The sequence below is a fragment of the Trichechus manatus genome, unplaced genomic scaffold (assembly GCF_000243295.1).
Source record: "Trichechus manatus latirostris isolate Lorelei unplaced genomic scaffold, TriManLat1.0 scaffold00090, whole genome shotgun sequence".
Classification (NCBI taxonomy): domain Eukaryota; kingdom Metazoa; phylum Chordata; class Mammalia; order Sirenia; family Trichechidae; genus Trichechus; species Trichechus manatus.
In genome coordinates this window covers 5,151,989-5,167,424 of record NW_004444026.1, presented here as the reverse complement: position 1 = coordinate 5,167,424, position 15,436 = coordinate 5,151,989, and the positions used below count along the sequence as shown (strand labels likewise).

The 15,436-nt window shown below is 39.8% G+C and overlaps 1 protein-coding gene across 1 annotated transcript in view; it reads right to left on the bottom strand.

Annotated features, from left to right (window-relative positions):
* Positions 1–15,436, bottom strand: part of PSD3 (pleckstrin and Sec7 domain containing 3) — a 573,181-nt gene that overhangs the window by 44,266 nt on the left and 513,479 nt on the right. Inside the window, exon 13 of the mRNA XM_012557204.2 lies at positions 6,452–6,555. Coding sequence (XP_012412658.2) covers positions 6,452–6,555 — 104 coding nt within the window. The remainder of the gene's footprint in view (positions 1–6,451; positions 6,556–15,436) is intronic.

Genomic DNA, 15,436 nt, shown 5'->3' with positions numbered 1-15,436 from the left:
GCACGAAAAAAGCAAAACGAATAGTAGAAAACAACTCTGTGCTACTTCATAAATGTCAGAAAACCCATTCTGTTGTCTGGAAAAACTGCTGAGAAGGAGAAAACACACCTACTTAAAGGAAATTTTTTTAAAAAGCTGATATATAAAAATTAACGTAAGTAGCTAAGGAAGGCCAAAGACAAAAATATCTATTTGATACATTTTACAGTGATTTGAAATGAGGCTAGGTCCAATGAAACGATTTGGTTTCAAGATTAAACAGATAAATGCAAAAGTTTCCAGATTATCTATCAACAGAATTATACTGATGGTGAAAACAATGCTGTCACGTTCTTTGCTCTAAAGAGGTAACATTTTCCTGCTACTTCCTTTTTAGGCTAACATTATCAAAAGAAAACTAAACAGTAAAATAAGATGATTTTTCCAGCTCTTCTGCTGAAAGAGAAAAAAAAATCAGTTTAATAATCATGAGAAAGCTTAGCTCTATCACCATAAATTTGAAAAATAAGTAAAACTACATTAAAAAGATGTCATGTATAGATGTAATTTTATCTTTGGGCATCATCTACACAATTCATAGAGTTTAGAAATGCTCTTCTGTATGACATCCCTCCAAACAGAACTCAAAAAACCCCAATTAGTAGAATAATAAGTAGAATTTAAAGCAAGTTTGAGTCTATTACTCCTAGTAGTTTCTAGGTCCATTAGAATCCAAAAGGCCTGAAAACCAATTTAAGTATAATAGTCATAGGCTACAAATTGTTATAAAAAAACCAAAAAAACCATACCCGTTGCCGTCGAGTCGATTCCAACTCATAGCGACCCTACAGGACAGAGTAGAACTGCCCCACAGGGTTTCTAAGGAGTGCCTGGTGGATTCAAACTGTTGACCGTTTGGTTAGCAGCCGTAGCTCTTAACCACTACGCCACCAGGGTTTCCAAATTGTTACAGAAGACGTTATCTAATGCTTAAAGTCCCCTTTCCCCTTCTCAAATTTTATCCAAACCAAAAAACCCAAATCCATCGCCACAGAGTTGATTCCAACTCATAGCGACCCCAATGAACAGTGTAGAACTGCTCCACAGGGTTTCCAGGGCTGCAATCTTTACAGAAACAGACTGCTGGCCTCTCAGTTAGGCGCCAGATGCTTTAACTACTGTGCCCCCTCAACACACACACCCTTCTAATTAGTAGTAAAAGCCTAAAAAGCCTAAATTGTCTGTTCCCTTATTATAATTTAGTTTTACAAAATTCTAAAAGAAAAATTACAATCCCATTATGTCTCCTCTCCCTTCCTTCCACAAGTCAAATAGTACTGTCACTAATGTAAACCTTCAGAAAACAAACAAACAAAAACAGCAAGCTGTTGAGTCTTAATGACCACTGTCCTGTAAATGCTGAGAGGCAAAGGTTTTCCCTTTAAAATAGGCAATAAATAACGACAGTAACAAAAAGATTACCCAAACTTAAATGATAAAATATCCACCTTGGGCTTGTAACCGGAAGTCTTATTTTTTTATTAAGACTCAGAGGCTAAGAACTGATATTGACAATGACAGTCTTCTAGAGAGGTATGATGAATAAAGAAGGAGAATGAAAAGAAAATCTTAAAATAAATACAATCTATTAATATGTATCTGTTCTTCTATAGCATCTATTAATGCATAAAACTACAATCTAGTTATGTTTTGAGGGTCTTTCTTATCTTTTTTTAATGAGATTTTTCTCAGTGATTAAGCATTCCAAAGATTCACAAATTCCCTTCTAGGGAAATTTTTATTAGAGTACGAGTTTTAACTGGAGGTAGCATGACTACCAAATTCCCCCCAGCCTTATGATTACCTGTAACAGAACCAAGCATATCTGGCCCCCATCCAATTTAACCACTTAGTTTTCAGAATGGAATGGAGGTAGTAGAGAATAAATGAGGCAGATGGGAATATTTAATAATAAATACAATTTAATAAGATAGAAATAAATGACAAGGGCCAAAATTATCTGCAAGGAATGTACATGCTACCTCCATTTCCCTATATATAAAACCCAAAAAGCCCATTGCCATCGAGTCGATTCTGACTCACAGCAATGCTATAGGGCAGAATGAGACTGCCCCATAGGGTTCCCAAGGTTGTAATCTTTACGGAAGCAGATTGCTGCATCTTTCTCCTGCAGAGGGACTGGTGGGTTTGAATCACCAACCTTTCAGTTAGCAGCCATGTGCTTAACCACTGCACCACCAGGGCTCCTAAGTTCCATAGATAATGATCCCTAACACATCTGATATTTGAATTTGCATAGAGGCTAGCCTAGAAATTTGCAGTATTTTTTTTTTTGCTATGCTAGGTCTGTGATTTTGGCTTTTATCTTAATTCCAGTTTATTTCATCAAGAAAACAAAAATCCTTACAATTGGATTGATAAGCAACATCATGATAAATGGAGAAAAGATTGAAGCTGTCAAGGATTTCTTGACATCCACAATCAACAGCCATGGAAGCAGCAGTCAAGAAATCAAATGACTTACTGTACTGGGCAAATCTGCAATCTGCTGCAAAAGACCTCTTTAAAGTATCAAAAAGCAAAGATGTCACTTTGAGGACTAAGGTGCACCTGACCCAAGCCATGGTATTTTCAATTGCTTCATATGCATGTGAAAGCTGGTCTATGAATAAGGAAGATCGAAGAATTGATGCCTTTGAATTATAGTGTTGGTGAAGAACAAACATGCCTGTTTTGGGAGAAGTACAGCCAAGAGTGCTCCTTGGAAGCAAGGATGGGGAGACTGCTTCGTCTCATGAACTTTGGATATGTTATGAGGAGGGACCAAACCCTTTAGAAGGACATCATGCTTGGTAAAGTAGAGGGCCAGCAAAAAAAAAAGAAGACCCTCAGTAAGATGGATTGACACAGTGGCTATCACAATGGGCTCAAACACAGCAACGACTGTGAGGATGGCACAGGACTGGGCAGTGTTTTGTTCTGTTGTACACAGGGTTGCTATGAGTCAGAACCAACTGGACGGCAACTAACAACAACGTGTTTCTCCTACTTTTTTTATGTTTGCTTCTCCTATGTTTCTAACTGTTCCCTATCTACTGGCTTCTTTCCGACAGTCTATAAATACAGTCAAGGTCTCTCTGTAAGATTATAGTCCTTCCTGAATATTGCCTTCTCCACTAGCTGCCACCTCTCTCTTCTCTTTTACATCCATTGAGTTAGTAGCCTGCATTAGCTGCTTTTATGTACTCATTTCCAGTTTACTCTTTGTCCCCCTGCTACCTGGAGTCCATTTGCACACATCATTAAAACTGCTCTGACAAAGGTCATCACTGATCTCTTAACTGCAAAATTCGTTAGATTCTTTTTAGTTTTCTGGCACCTGAAGAAGTTGAAAATATTCCTCTTGAAATTCTTTGGCTTCCTGTTACTTTACTCCTCTGATTTCTCTCCATCTCTCTGATCATTACTTTGCTACCTCCTCTTTGGCCTGCCCTTCAAATGTTAGTTCTGCTGTTGGCCTTCTTCCTTTTTCATTCCACAAGCATCCCTTGGGAATAATCGCAACTACTCCTATAGTTTCAACTCCCAACTATATCACGTCTAACAAACTACTAGAGGTGAATAAGAAACCAAAGGCCAACTGGTAGCTATTAATACTAGAAAACTTAGACCTGCACACTTGGAGCCTCTATAAATATTCCTGAAGCATATTCTCACTGCTGATGTTTTGGTTTAAAACCAAACTTTAATGATGACATTCTTAGATCACCCTAAAAGTACAAAGAATTTTAAAATACAATATTTATGATAGCCCTAAGTGAAAGCTAACAATTGTCAACTTGGGATAACTGCATCAGAGCTTTTTGAAGAGAAGTCTAGCCCAAGGCAGTGTCCAAAACTTTAAGACACACTGCTAGTTTAACTTGTATCGGAAAGAAAATACTGCTAGGGCAGAAACAGAAGCAGGATCTATTTCACAAGGACCACACTGAAGCCTAGAAATTTTAAGTCTAATAAGCCTTCTGTTTTCTAGCTGATGGTGACATCATTTTACCATTAAATAAAGGGGTAAAATAAAAACTTTAAAATACCTTCAGCATTCTGAATTCCTACTGGAAATTGAAGTTGCAAGTCCATGAAAATGAGCAAAGCCAAGGGTACAATGGAAACACTAGGATTCAAAATTGAATAAAAAGAACTGACTTTATCCTTTGGAGATTATTCTGACATCTTTTTTTTTGCACTACTGAAAGCAGAAGATGATGCTTATGTGGTGGAACTGGGGAAAAAGAAATAAGGGGTAAATTATCATAATCAAATCATTTCAGACCTAAGACTATTTGCTGTGAAACTAAATGTGAAACAGAGAGCAAGATAAATTCAACCAAGACATTTTCCATAAGAAAAGAAAATGCTCCACGACATCTAATTACTACCCATTTTCTCAAACAAATGAAGGGTGAAAATGACACCTAAAAATGTTACTGTCACCTGTGTTCACTGCAATCTACATCTTTTATCTAGTACGATTCATTAGAGCACTCTACTACCCTTACAAGCACCAAGAACGTGATTTACAATGCTATTTATTTTAAATTCAGTTAAAGCAGGAAATGAAAAGCTTTCTTATTTTTCATATGCTTGCTAATTAAAATTCTGCACTATGAAGTTGAATCATAACACGCTAACACAAAAATCACCTACATATGTATAAATAATTGGCACCCAGTCTGAAAATGTGCACTCACAGGCGGATGGATACAAAGTACGTTTGGAAAGTGACCAAATCTCAGTTAAAGTTCATCAACATCATTTAAAAACGTACTCAAATTCCAGTTTTCAAAGTGTTTACCTTCATGTAGAAACAGGTAAAATTGTTGTATCTAATCAAAACCATTTAAAGCAAATTTGAAATGGTCTTGATTTTCTCTGAAAGAATATAGAATGGAGAACCGAGGGCAAGTTCTTGCTTGAAGCTATAAGGATATTAATAAAAATGTCACTAATTAGAGTAAACTGGGTCCAAAACTGTCTATTCCTGATTTTTAAAAACGGCATTAGAAGCATTTTTGATAATTTGGTGACTATCTTTTATTTTCCTTTTAATTATACGTATTTCTGGTTGGATATCTTTCTAAATATTGAAGTTGGCAAGGATTTCATTTTACTTGAATCCACAATCAATGCCCATGGAAGCAGTAGTCAAGAAATCAAACGATGCATGGCACTGGGCAAATCTACTGCAAAAGATCTCTTTAAAGTGTTAAAAAGCAAAGATGTCACTTTAAAGACTAAGGTGTGCCCAACCCAAGCCATGGCGTTTTCAATTGCCTCATATGCATGAGAAAGCTGGACAATGAATAAGAAAAACCGAAGAAGAATGAAGATGCCTTTGAATTATGGTGTTGGCAAAGAATACTGAATATACACCATGGACTGCCAAAAGAACAAACAAATCTGTCTTAGAAGAAGTACAGCCAGAATACTCATTAGAAGCAAGGATGTTTAAGACTTTGTCTCAGTTACTTTAGACATGTTATCAGGAAGGACCAGTCCCTGGTGAAGGACATCATGCTTGGTAGAGGGTCATCAAAAAAGATGAATACCCTCAACAAGATGGATTGACACAGTGGCTGCAACAATGGGCTCAATCATAACACTGATTGTGAGGATGGTGCACGACCTGGCAGTGCTTCCTTCTGTTGTAGGTAGGGTCACTATGAGTCGGAACTGACTTGATGGCAGCTAACAACAACACTCTTTCTAAAAGTAGACAGCTTCAGTTTTTTATTAGACAGCTTTCAATTTTTATATTAATGTATTCAGTCAGCATGCATGTGGTGACTATCTGACACACTGCAATGACGGTGAGGTACCAGCTGTGGTAGGAGGACTATTCTATTCTTTGTTAGCACTGAAACACTTTGCATTTTAACCCTCCTTTATCCATGTAGAGCGGGTCACTTATACATAGTAGGACTTGAAATGCTTTTTCAGCAAGGCCTCAGATTTCAGCAGGGGACAGGAAGGTGTCCAGGATAAATCTGGCGAATGAACCAGGAAGTTAGGATCTATCATTTAATGATTATGCAGCGCCACTGGAAGGGAGTTGGGGGAGCAGATATCCATCAGCAGCCCTTGTAACTTAAAGATTATAGGATGCCTTGACTCAATAATCTGAAGAAACTTAAGGAGTATTAATTTATCAGAGTGTTTTAAGCAGGAAAAAAATCTGAGTACTCATCAAACTCTTACCACTGCACCACCAGGGCTTCCATTCTTCCATACTTCTTCGATTTTTCTCACTAATATAAGGATCAGAGTTTTCATTGGTGGGGGGCGATTTTCTGATTTCCTCTCATTTCCAGGCTTTACTAACATGTCTGCTAAAGGTAGTGCTTGTATCACCTGTCAATGACCATGCTGAATGAGATGTCTGTCCTTCACCCACCCCTCCGCATGCCCACTGTCTGGTTTAGAGTCCTGTGAGGGCCAAGTCAGTGTCAAAGTCATATTGTCCTCTGTAACTTTCACATGATGGGTGTGGGTGTAATGCTGAAGGAAAAGAAAGAAAGGGGGGAGAGGAGAAGGGAAGGAAAGGAGGGAGGGAAGGGGAAAAAGAAGAGAGAGAGAGAAAAGCATTGTCTAGGAGCCTGAGTGGCAGACAGGGAGAGAGGCTTTCATCCTGGACCAATCTCACACTTGGATGACTGAGAAGTCACAAAGCACTTCATCATATGGGGACAAAAAAAAAAAAAAAAATCATTAGGAACAAAGATAACTAGTTTCTGTGTGCTAGGCATTTAAACAAACATTGTGTTTCGTCACACACAATCTTCAGAGCACAGCCTAAATGTCTCAAACCCCAGAGACCAGCTACGTTTCTGGCTGTAATGTCTCTTTATGAATTTATACTTAAAAAAAAAAACTATGATTATGTCTTAAATGTCCCTTACAAAATGGTCACATTTCTTTGATGGGCTGAGACATTAATCTAAATTGCAACTAGTAAAAACCTGGGTGTGATCATCATTCTCCCAAGGGAACACTTTTAAGCATTTTCCAATTTGTAAGAGAATGATATGAGAGGGTCCACATGGCCTTTTCAAAGTGTGAAAGGGCACAGAGGAAAGTATGCACTTTTTATAATACGTGATACTTTCACCGACTATTGAAGTCTGTGACACCTCTCTCTTTCTCCTCAGTTTTCTTCTACCTCTCTGTCACTGCTCAGTCTCCTTCACTGCCTCCTCTTCTCAGGGCACATATGAAGTGTCCGTGTCCCACTGTTCTATTCTCCAGATTCTCCTCAATCTGCAAACTTTCTCTGCGTGACATCATCTACTCCTATGGCTTAAATTATCAACTATTTTTGATGACTCTCCAGATCTGTATTTTTAGACTCTCTCCTCGGTGCCAGATCTGAGTATCTAATTGCCTACTGAACGTTTCCATTTATTGTTCCATAGACACCTTGAACTCAACACTTTAAACTGAACTCTCCCTCGCTGCTGCCCTTCCTCTGGCTCAAGCCCATCTGGTTTCTCCACCTCCAACCTTTTCTCCCTCTAATCCATTCTCTTAACCTGCAGTCAGACTGATCTTTGTAAAACCTGATCACGTCATTCCCCAGTTTAGAATCCTTTAATAGTTTCACATTGCTCTAAGTTTCAGCTCCTTAACATGGCTTTCTAGGCTCTTCATAATCTGCCTTGGACACCCTTCATGCTCCACCAAGCCTACAGCTCCCTGAATGTGCTTTACTTTCTCACATCTAGGCATCCATACCTGTATCTCACTGTCTGAATCTTCCCATATGACTAACTTCTATTCGTCTTCTAAGTCAAGGCTTAAACATCAGTTTCTTCATCACTTTCCACGATCTTGCCTCTTCTTTCTCAGGCTCCGTTAGGTTCCCTTTTGAATGTGCTCCCATAGCATGCTTTGTAACATTTATCAAATGGCATGGAAATGGTTTTTTATCTGGTGATCTCTTCAGATAGTCAGATATATGGACTGTATCTTGCTCACAATCACATCTGCAGTGTAGGGTATTCTGAAAAAGCGGCAGAAGTCTAATCTTATAGGTGCATTCATGACTGATCTGCTTCCTACCTAACATTAGGGCCTCCTGTATCTGGATGGTAGTTTGTCTCCTGCCAGAAACATGGGTGGTAACCAAACCTTTAGAACAAAAAAAGAGTAGCCAGTGCTTAGCTGGTAATGGATGCTTGGACCACTTCAGGGTGGCAATCTGGGAGCCAGGAAATGGTTGGGATATTGACATTTCTGATATTTCATGATTTCTGAGAATAAGGAAGAATACCTGAAAACAGGTCTGTGTTAGAAAAATCTCAGGTTACTTACGTAATTACAAGATATGACTACAGACAGTTCCACATTCCAATAAAAGAGTGTCTGAAGTCAGCAAATTGTAATGAGAAAAGCGTATCCATCCACCCTTATTAAAGCAGGAGGTTAAAGGAAAGGAAGTAAGTTATTGCACATTTGCTATGTATTAACCTGGTCAATGAGGTAAAAGTTAGTGAAATGCCCCCATCCTCAAAATAGTTTGTTTTAAAACTTCTAGTAATTATAACGGTCATACACTAGAGCATTAGTATTTACCCAAGAATAACCTAAAGTAAAAAATACTAGCTTGGCCACACTACCTTCACAATCCTGGGGAGGTTAACCAACCTCAGCTTCTCAATGAACAAAAACAGTGAACAGCATCATCCTATGACGTTGTGAGGCTCAAGTGGAAAAGGACCCTAAAAATTAGATACTAACAAACAGTCCCATTTCTAGCTGAATGACCACTGAAGTGAGGTGGCTCAGGAAGTCTGCCAACCCATTTCCTATGTTTGTGATGTATGATGCTCTGATCTGGGAATTATTATTCTTTTACATATTAGATATATAGCAATGCTAAGCAGGATTTGTGGGTTGTTTTTTTTTTTTAATACAGGAATACTGCTTTTAAATTTCCCTTCAACAGGGTGACTCCTATTGTGCTTCCTTATTATTATTATTATTTGTCATCTGGAATCAGTGTATAAATTCTACAGCTTGTTTTTCCATAGCAGAGAGAACTCAGGTCAGGGTAGTCTCTAAATCTCTACGGTTAAGAGGGATTGGGAGAGTAAGAAGAGGCATGGGTCTGGCCTCTGGTCAAACGCTTCTAACTGGAAGCCAATTATGGGAACTAATGTAAAGTATTATAGTCAAATGTGCAGAGACCTAGAGTTAGGAAACCAAAAGAGAAGAATACGCTCAGCATTTCTCAAGCTGAAAGAACTGGAGAGAAAATTCAAGCCTCAAGTTGCAATACTGAAGGATTCTGCAGGGAAAATATTGAACAGCATGGGAAGCATCAAAAGAAGATGGAAGGAGTCACAGAGTCACTGTAACTAGAAGAATTGGTCGCTGTTCAACCATTTCAGGAGGGAGCATATATATGATCGAGAACTGACCATACTGAAAGAAGAAGTCCAAGCTGCACTGAAGGCATTGGCGGAAAAAAAGGCTCTAGAAATTGACAGAATACCAACTGAGATGTTTCAACAAATGCATACAGTACTGGAAGCGTTCACTCGTCTATGCCAAGAAATTTGGAAGACAGCTATTTGGCCAACCGACTGGAGATTTATATTTGTACCCATTCCAAAGAAAGGTAATCCAACAGAATGTGGAGATTATTGAACAATATAATTAATATGACACACAAAATTTTGCTGAAGATTATTCAAAAGCAGTTACAGAAGTACATCCACAGGAAACTGCCAGAAATTCAAGTCTGATTCAGAAGAGGATGTGGAAAGAGGGACATCATTGCTGGTAACAGATGGATCCTGGCTGAAAGCAGGGAATACCAGAAAGATATTTACCTGTGTTTTATTGACTATGCAAAGGCATTTGACTGCGTGGATCATAACAAATTATGGATAACATTACGAAGAATGGGAATTCCAGAACACTTAATTGTACTCATGCAGAACCTGTACATAGACCAACAAGCAGTCATTCAAACAGAACGAGGGGATACTACATAGTTTAAAGTTAGGAAAGGTGTGCATCAGGGCTGTATCATTTCACAGTACTTATTTAATCTGTACACTGAGTAAATAACCCGAGAAGCTGGACTATATGAAGAACACAGCATCATGATTGGAAGAAGATTCATTAACAACCTGCAATATGCAGATGATACAACCTTACTTGCTGAAAGTGAAGAGGACCTGAAGCACTTACTGATGAAGATCAAAGACTATTGCATTCAGTATGGACTACAACTTAATATAAAGAAAACAAAAATCCTCATAACTGGACCAATAAGCAACATCATGATAAATGGAGAAAAGACTGAAGTTGTTAAGGATTTCATTTTACTTGAATCCACAATCAATGCCCATGGAAGCACTAGTCAAGAAATCAAAAAATGCATGGCATTGGGCAAATCTGCTACAAAAGACCTCTTTAAAGTGTTAAAAAGCAAAGATGTCACTTTAAAGACAAAAGTACACCTGACCCAAGCCATGGTGTTTTCAATGGCCTCATATGCCATGTGAAAGGTGGACAATGAATAAAGAAGATTGAAGAATTGATGCCTTTGAATTATAGTGTTGTTGAAGAATACTGAATATATCACAGACTGTCAGAAGAATGAACAAGTCTGTCTTGGAAGAAGTACAGCCAACAGTGCTCCTCGGAAGCAAGGATGGCAAGACTTTGTCTCACTTACTTTGGATGTGTTATCAGGAGAGATCAGTCCCTGGAGAAGGACATCATGCTTGATAAGCTAGAGGGCCAGTGAAAAAGACGAAGACCCTCAATGAGATGGATTGACACAGTGGCTGCAACAATGGGCTCAAGCATAATAATCATGAGGATGGTGCAGGATCAGGCAGTGTTTTGTTCTATTGTTCATATGATCGCTATGAGTCTGAATTGACTCGATGGCACCTAACAACAAAAACGTCATATATGTACCTAATGTCTATGGGAGTGAGGAACTAGGTTGTAGCGGTATCTGTAGTTAGTGACTATGACACATCAGTAACTGGAGAACTTGAAGCTCTGTGCCTTGCCTATTACTCCTTGTACTGGTCCTAGGAGGGCTTATTGGGGCATTTGACTGTTTCTAATCTAAAGTGGAGAGAAAGGGTGAGAGTATTATTTATTCTTTATTAAAGCTACTGGGGAAGGAAAGGGGCTGTATTTGCATGGTTGAGGTGACTGGCCTACTCTGAATCATTTCATTGCATAGACTGCTGTTGTAGGATTGTAAAAAGTTAGGAAAAAGTCTGTCTGAGCCGTTCACTTTATTCCTCAGGAGACTGGCAAGAATCATGAAATGACTAAAAAGGAAAAAACTCTCACATCTTATAAGTCATCAGAAAAGGAACCAATATTTATTATTTACCTACTGTATGCCAAGTGTTTCTTTCATATATTTAAAAAATTCCTTACATCAACCGTGTAAGCTTAACACCATTTCCCCCCATTTTAGAGATGAACAAGCTGAAGCTTGAGAAGATAATCAACTGCTCCAAATCAGAGTATCAGTTAAGCGATAGACTTAGAGTTTGACCAGGTGTGTCTACTTTCCAGTCCTACACTTTTAATGTTCTTCCAAGGGGCATATTTTCCTAGAAGGAACTAAGGAAGCAGAGGAGAGAGATTCCCAGTCTAACAAAGGTCTCTCTCTCTGCCATCTAAGAAGCTGCTAGAATGGTGTGCATTTAGGGGTGGGGGTGGGGTGGGCATTAAACTGAGAGGGCCATAAACACACAGGGAGTGTTATAAACTTGAGAGGCATGAGAAATTTATTAACTCTTCAAGTTCCTACAGGAGTGACCAAAAGCCTTTGTGACAAAGCTTGTTGATTGGTTGTGATGATGGGAGGGATGGGGATAGGGAAGGTGGTTGAATGCCTGGAGATTAAAAAGGTTGAGAGCTCTTTTCCAGCATAATTTCAGCTATGCCTGGTTATCCTTCTGATGACTAAGTGGTTTTCTTTTGGGAGAGAGGGCCTCTCACTATTACCCTTCACTCTTATTGAGGAGATACTAATAGAATTGTTCTATGTGGGTAAAAACCATTAGGCTATTTCATAGCTGAGAAGCCTTGATGAACAGTTTTAGTGTAATTGAGGAGCAATTGATAATGGAATGAGATCCTAACTAGATTGTTATTAGTGGGGGTGTGGGTTTTGTGTATGTGTGTGGTGTGCATGTGTTTATAGTCAGGAGAAAGTGGGCTTTCAAGGAGTGAGCTGCCAGCCATTATGAACTCTTTAGAAGACCTATTTGATTCATTCAATCAAGGGGGAAGGGGCACTGCTTCCTTCCATCTTGGGAATACCATCCCTCCATCCCACTTTTGAAGGGGCCGGCACACTGGTGGCTGTGGTGCCACCTGGGTAAAAAGGAGAGGACTCGGGAAGGAACAAGTTACTAGAAGCCTTTGCACAGGAATTTTTGATGCTAGGAAAATTATAGAGGGTAGAAAGGTATGAGAAGGAAGAGAATGGCTAGAGAACTGAGTGTGCCAGCGAGACCCTGAAGGACAGGTGCTAGGTCCTGTAGGTCATGTTATCTTCATACCCTACACCTGGCAGACTATCACGCCATACGGCTGAATAAGTGAGTCTTCACGAAACTGAATTAAACTAGTCTTGGGGACTAGGGGAAAGATGGTCCTTTTTCACTACCAATCATCCAAGTCACAGAGAACTGGTTGAGTGAAGGAAGAAGAGGGAAGGCTGACTACTTTTTTCTCAGCCATATCTGAACCCCAGCAGCATTAACACTGGCATTCTAGGAGCACAAAGGGGAAGCTAGAGAGTGATGTGTCATTTCCAGGGCACATGCCCTACCGAGCCGTCCTGTGAGAAGGGCTGCCTGGCACGCCATTCACATCCTTTGAGCACCTGGATGTTGGTGGGAACAGCAGAGAACTCAGAGTTTGAAAATCCTTCCAGAAAGAAAACTACTTCCTTTGTAGTACTGGACAGTTTGTGACAACATGATGCCATCTCATTTTTTTGTGATACACTTCATTGTTTGAAACATAATTTTTCGTCATCTTTCTACTGCTTGTTAATCCCATCCAAATGTAAAAAACTGCCATTCTTTGAACATGTTGCATTCTTGTAAATCATTCACTCACCACCCTCCAACCCCCTGGGCTAAAAAACCATTTCTTGCCCTTGGCTTCCTGGCAAACGCGCCTGCTCATCCTTCAGGTGAAGGTGTGTTAATTCCTCAGGAAAGCACTCTCTGATCTTTGCAGGCATGTCTGGCTGCCCTCTTCAGGGTGCCTTTTCTCTGCCTCTATAAGTAATCCCATTGTTTGGTGAATGTGCAATTTACCTGCTTCTCCCGCTAGTTTGTGTGCTCTATGTAAGCAGGGACTGTCTTAGTCATCTCAGAAAGCCCAGTATTTAGTATAGTAGCTGGCATGTGGTGGACCCTAAATAACTATGTGGATATAAATCCTAAATTGTAAAACCATCACCTTGCAATCACGTAACTTGCTTTTTGTAGTGTCTGCCATCATGTACCGGTAGATGAAGACTCCAAAGGGGTTAAGGACTAGCCAGCACTGGGACATTAGTTGGACATTAGGACACACCCATCACCAGCATTGAGCCTCTAACACACTCTAATGTTGTTAACCACCGTTGAGTTGACCCCTGACTCACGGTGACGCCATGCACAAGGGAAGAAAATGCTGCCCAGTCCTACACCATTGCTATTATTGGTTACAGATTTGACTGTTAACTGAAACCACAGGGTTTTCACCAGCTGACTGTAGGAAGTAGGTTGCCAGGCCTTTTTTCCTACTCCATCTTAATCTGGAAGCTCCGTGGAAACCTATTCATTGTCATAGCAACACGTAAGCTTCCACTGACAGACAGGTGGTAGCTGCGATTGAGGTCTAGTGTCTAGGAATTGAACCCAGGACTCCTACATGGAAGGCAAGAACTCTACCACTGAATCACCAATGTCTCTATTGATGTTACCTGGAAGTAATTCGAGAAGAAAGAACGCTAAATACCTATTCCTGCTGTTTTAGGGTAGTACAATATTCCAGAGGTCATTCTGAAGTAAAGGTCTCTTAGCAGCTGCAACAGACAGCACCACTGTTAACTCACTCTACAGCGCTTGGCATTTTCAGATGTAGATGCCCGTAACTGTTGCTGACCTGTTGCCGTCAAGTCGATTATGACTCACAGCAATCCTACAGGACAGGGTAGAACTTCCCTATAGGGTTTCCGAGGCTATAATCTTTGTGGAAGCAAACTGCCACATCATTCTCCTGCAGAGCAGCTGGTGGGTTTAAATTGCTGACCTTTCAGTTAGCAGCTGAGCACTTAACCACTGCAACACCAGGGCTCCTTAGATGCCCATAAGGTGTTTATATTTGTATGGTCTATCAGTCTTTTTAAATTTTTTTTTACCGATCAGGAGGAAACTAATTAAACAACCAGCAGACATATTCATAATGACGCCGACTCGCTAAGATAAAGCTTCCACTTCACTTTCCCCTGGAGGTGGAAGCTCCAGGGACCACCTTTCAAAGGGTTAGAAACCATAAACTGGATCTTAAACTAAAAGGAGCTAGTCTCAAGCATCTGTGTGAGGCTTCTGTGAACACAGAGTGGTTGATACCATGTTGAGATTTTAAGCATTTGTCACATTCTTTCAGTCTCTTTCTAACTCAAGAGGATTAATAACAATAAGAAGAGAGAATAGATAGGTTTATGCTGGTCTATGCACATCCTAAGTAGATACTTTGCAGCCATACTGGCATTTTTATGGACTTAAATATCATCCTGGTATATAATCCACAGCTCTGCTTTGCTCTCTCCCACTCTTATGCATGATCTCCTCAGTGCCAGCTTTTTCTCTTTAAAGGAGGAATTTCACTCAGCTTTCCCTCAAGTGCACATTGGCTGTGCTCCAGAGGTGCCACAGATCTGGAGATGTAATCTAATTTTGGAGCTCTAATCCAAATGGATGCTGATGCTTTGAACTGTACAAAGTCATTACGTTGTCAATGTCTAGTTCCTTCTCTTGTGTATCTGGTTAAGTCAAACTCATATCAATACACCCATCTGAGGGAGAGAACAATGAGACAGACAAAGCTGGTGACTTGGAAACACTATCTCTCTTTGTGTCCACTGTCAAATATTGAATGCAAGAGTACTTTTCTTCTCTTCCCAGGCCCACCCTGGGATGGAGTGGGTGGAAACCCTGTAGTTAGGTATTCAATGCTTCTGCCAAAGACAGCTATACCCCTTATAGAGATTTTAGAGAAAATGAAAAAGTAAGCTAAGAGAATGGGGTTTATGCTAGGGAAACCACTGTGCTATGTGAAATTTAATTTTAAAGGGTTGTTCCCAGCAGAGACAAAGCTAGCTGAAAGG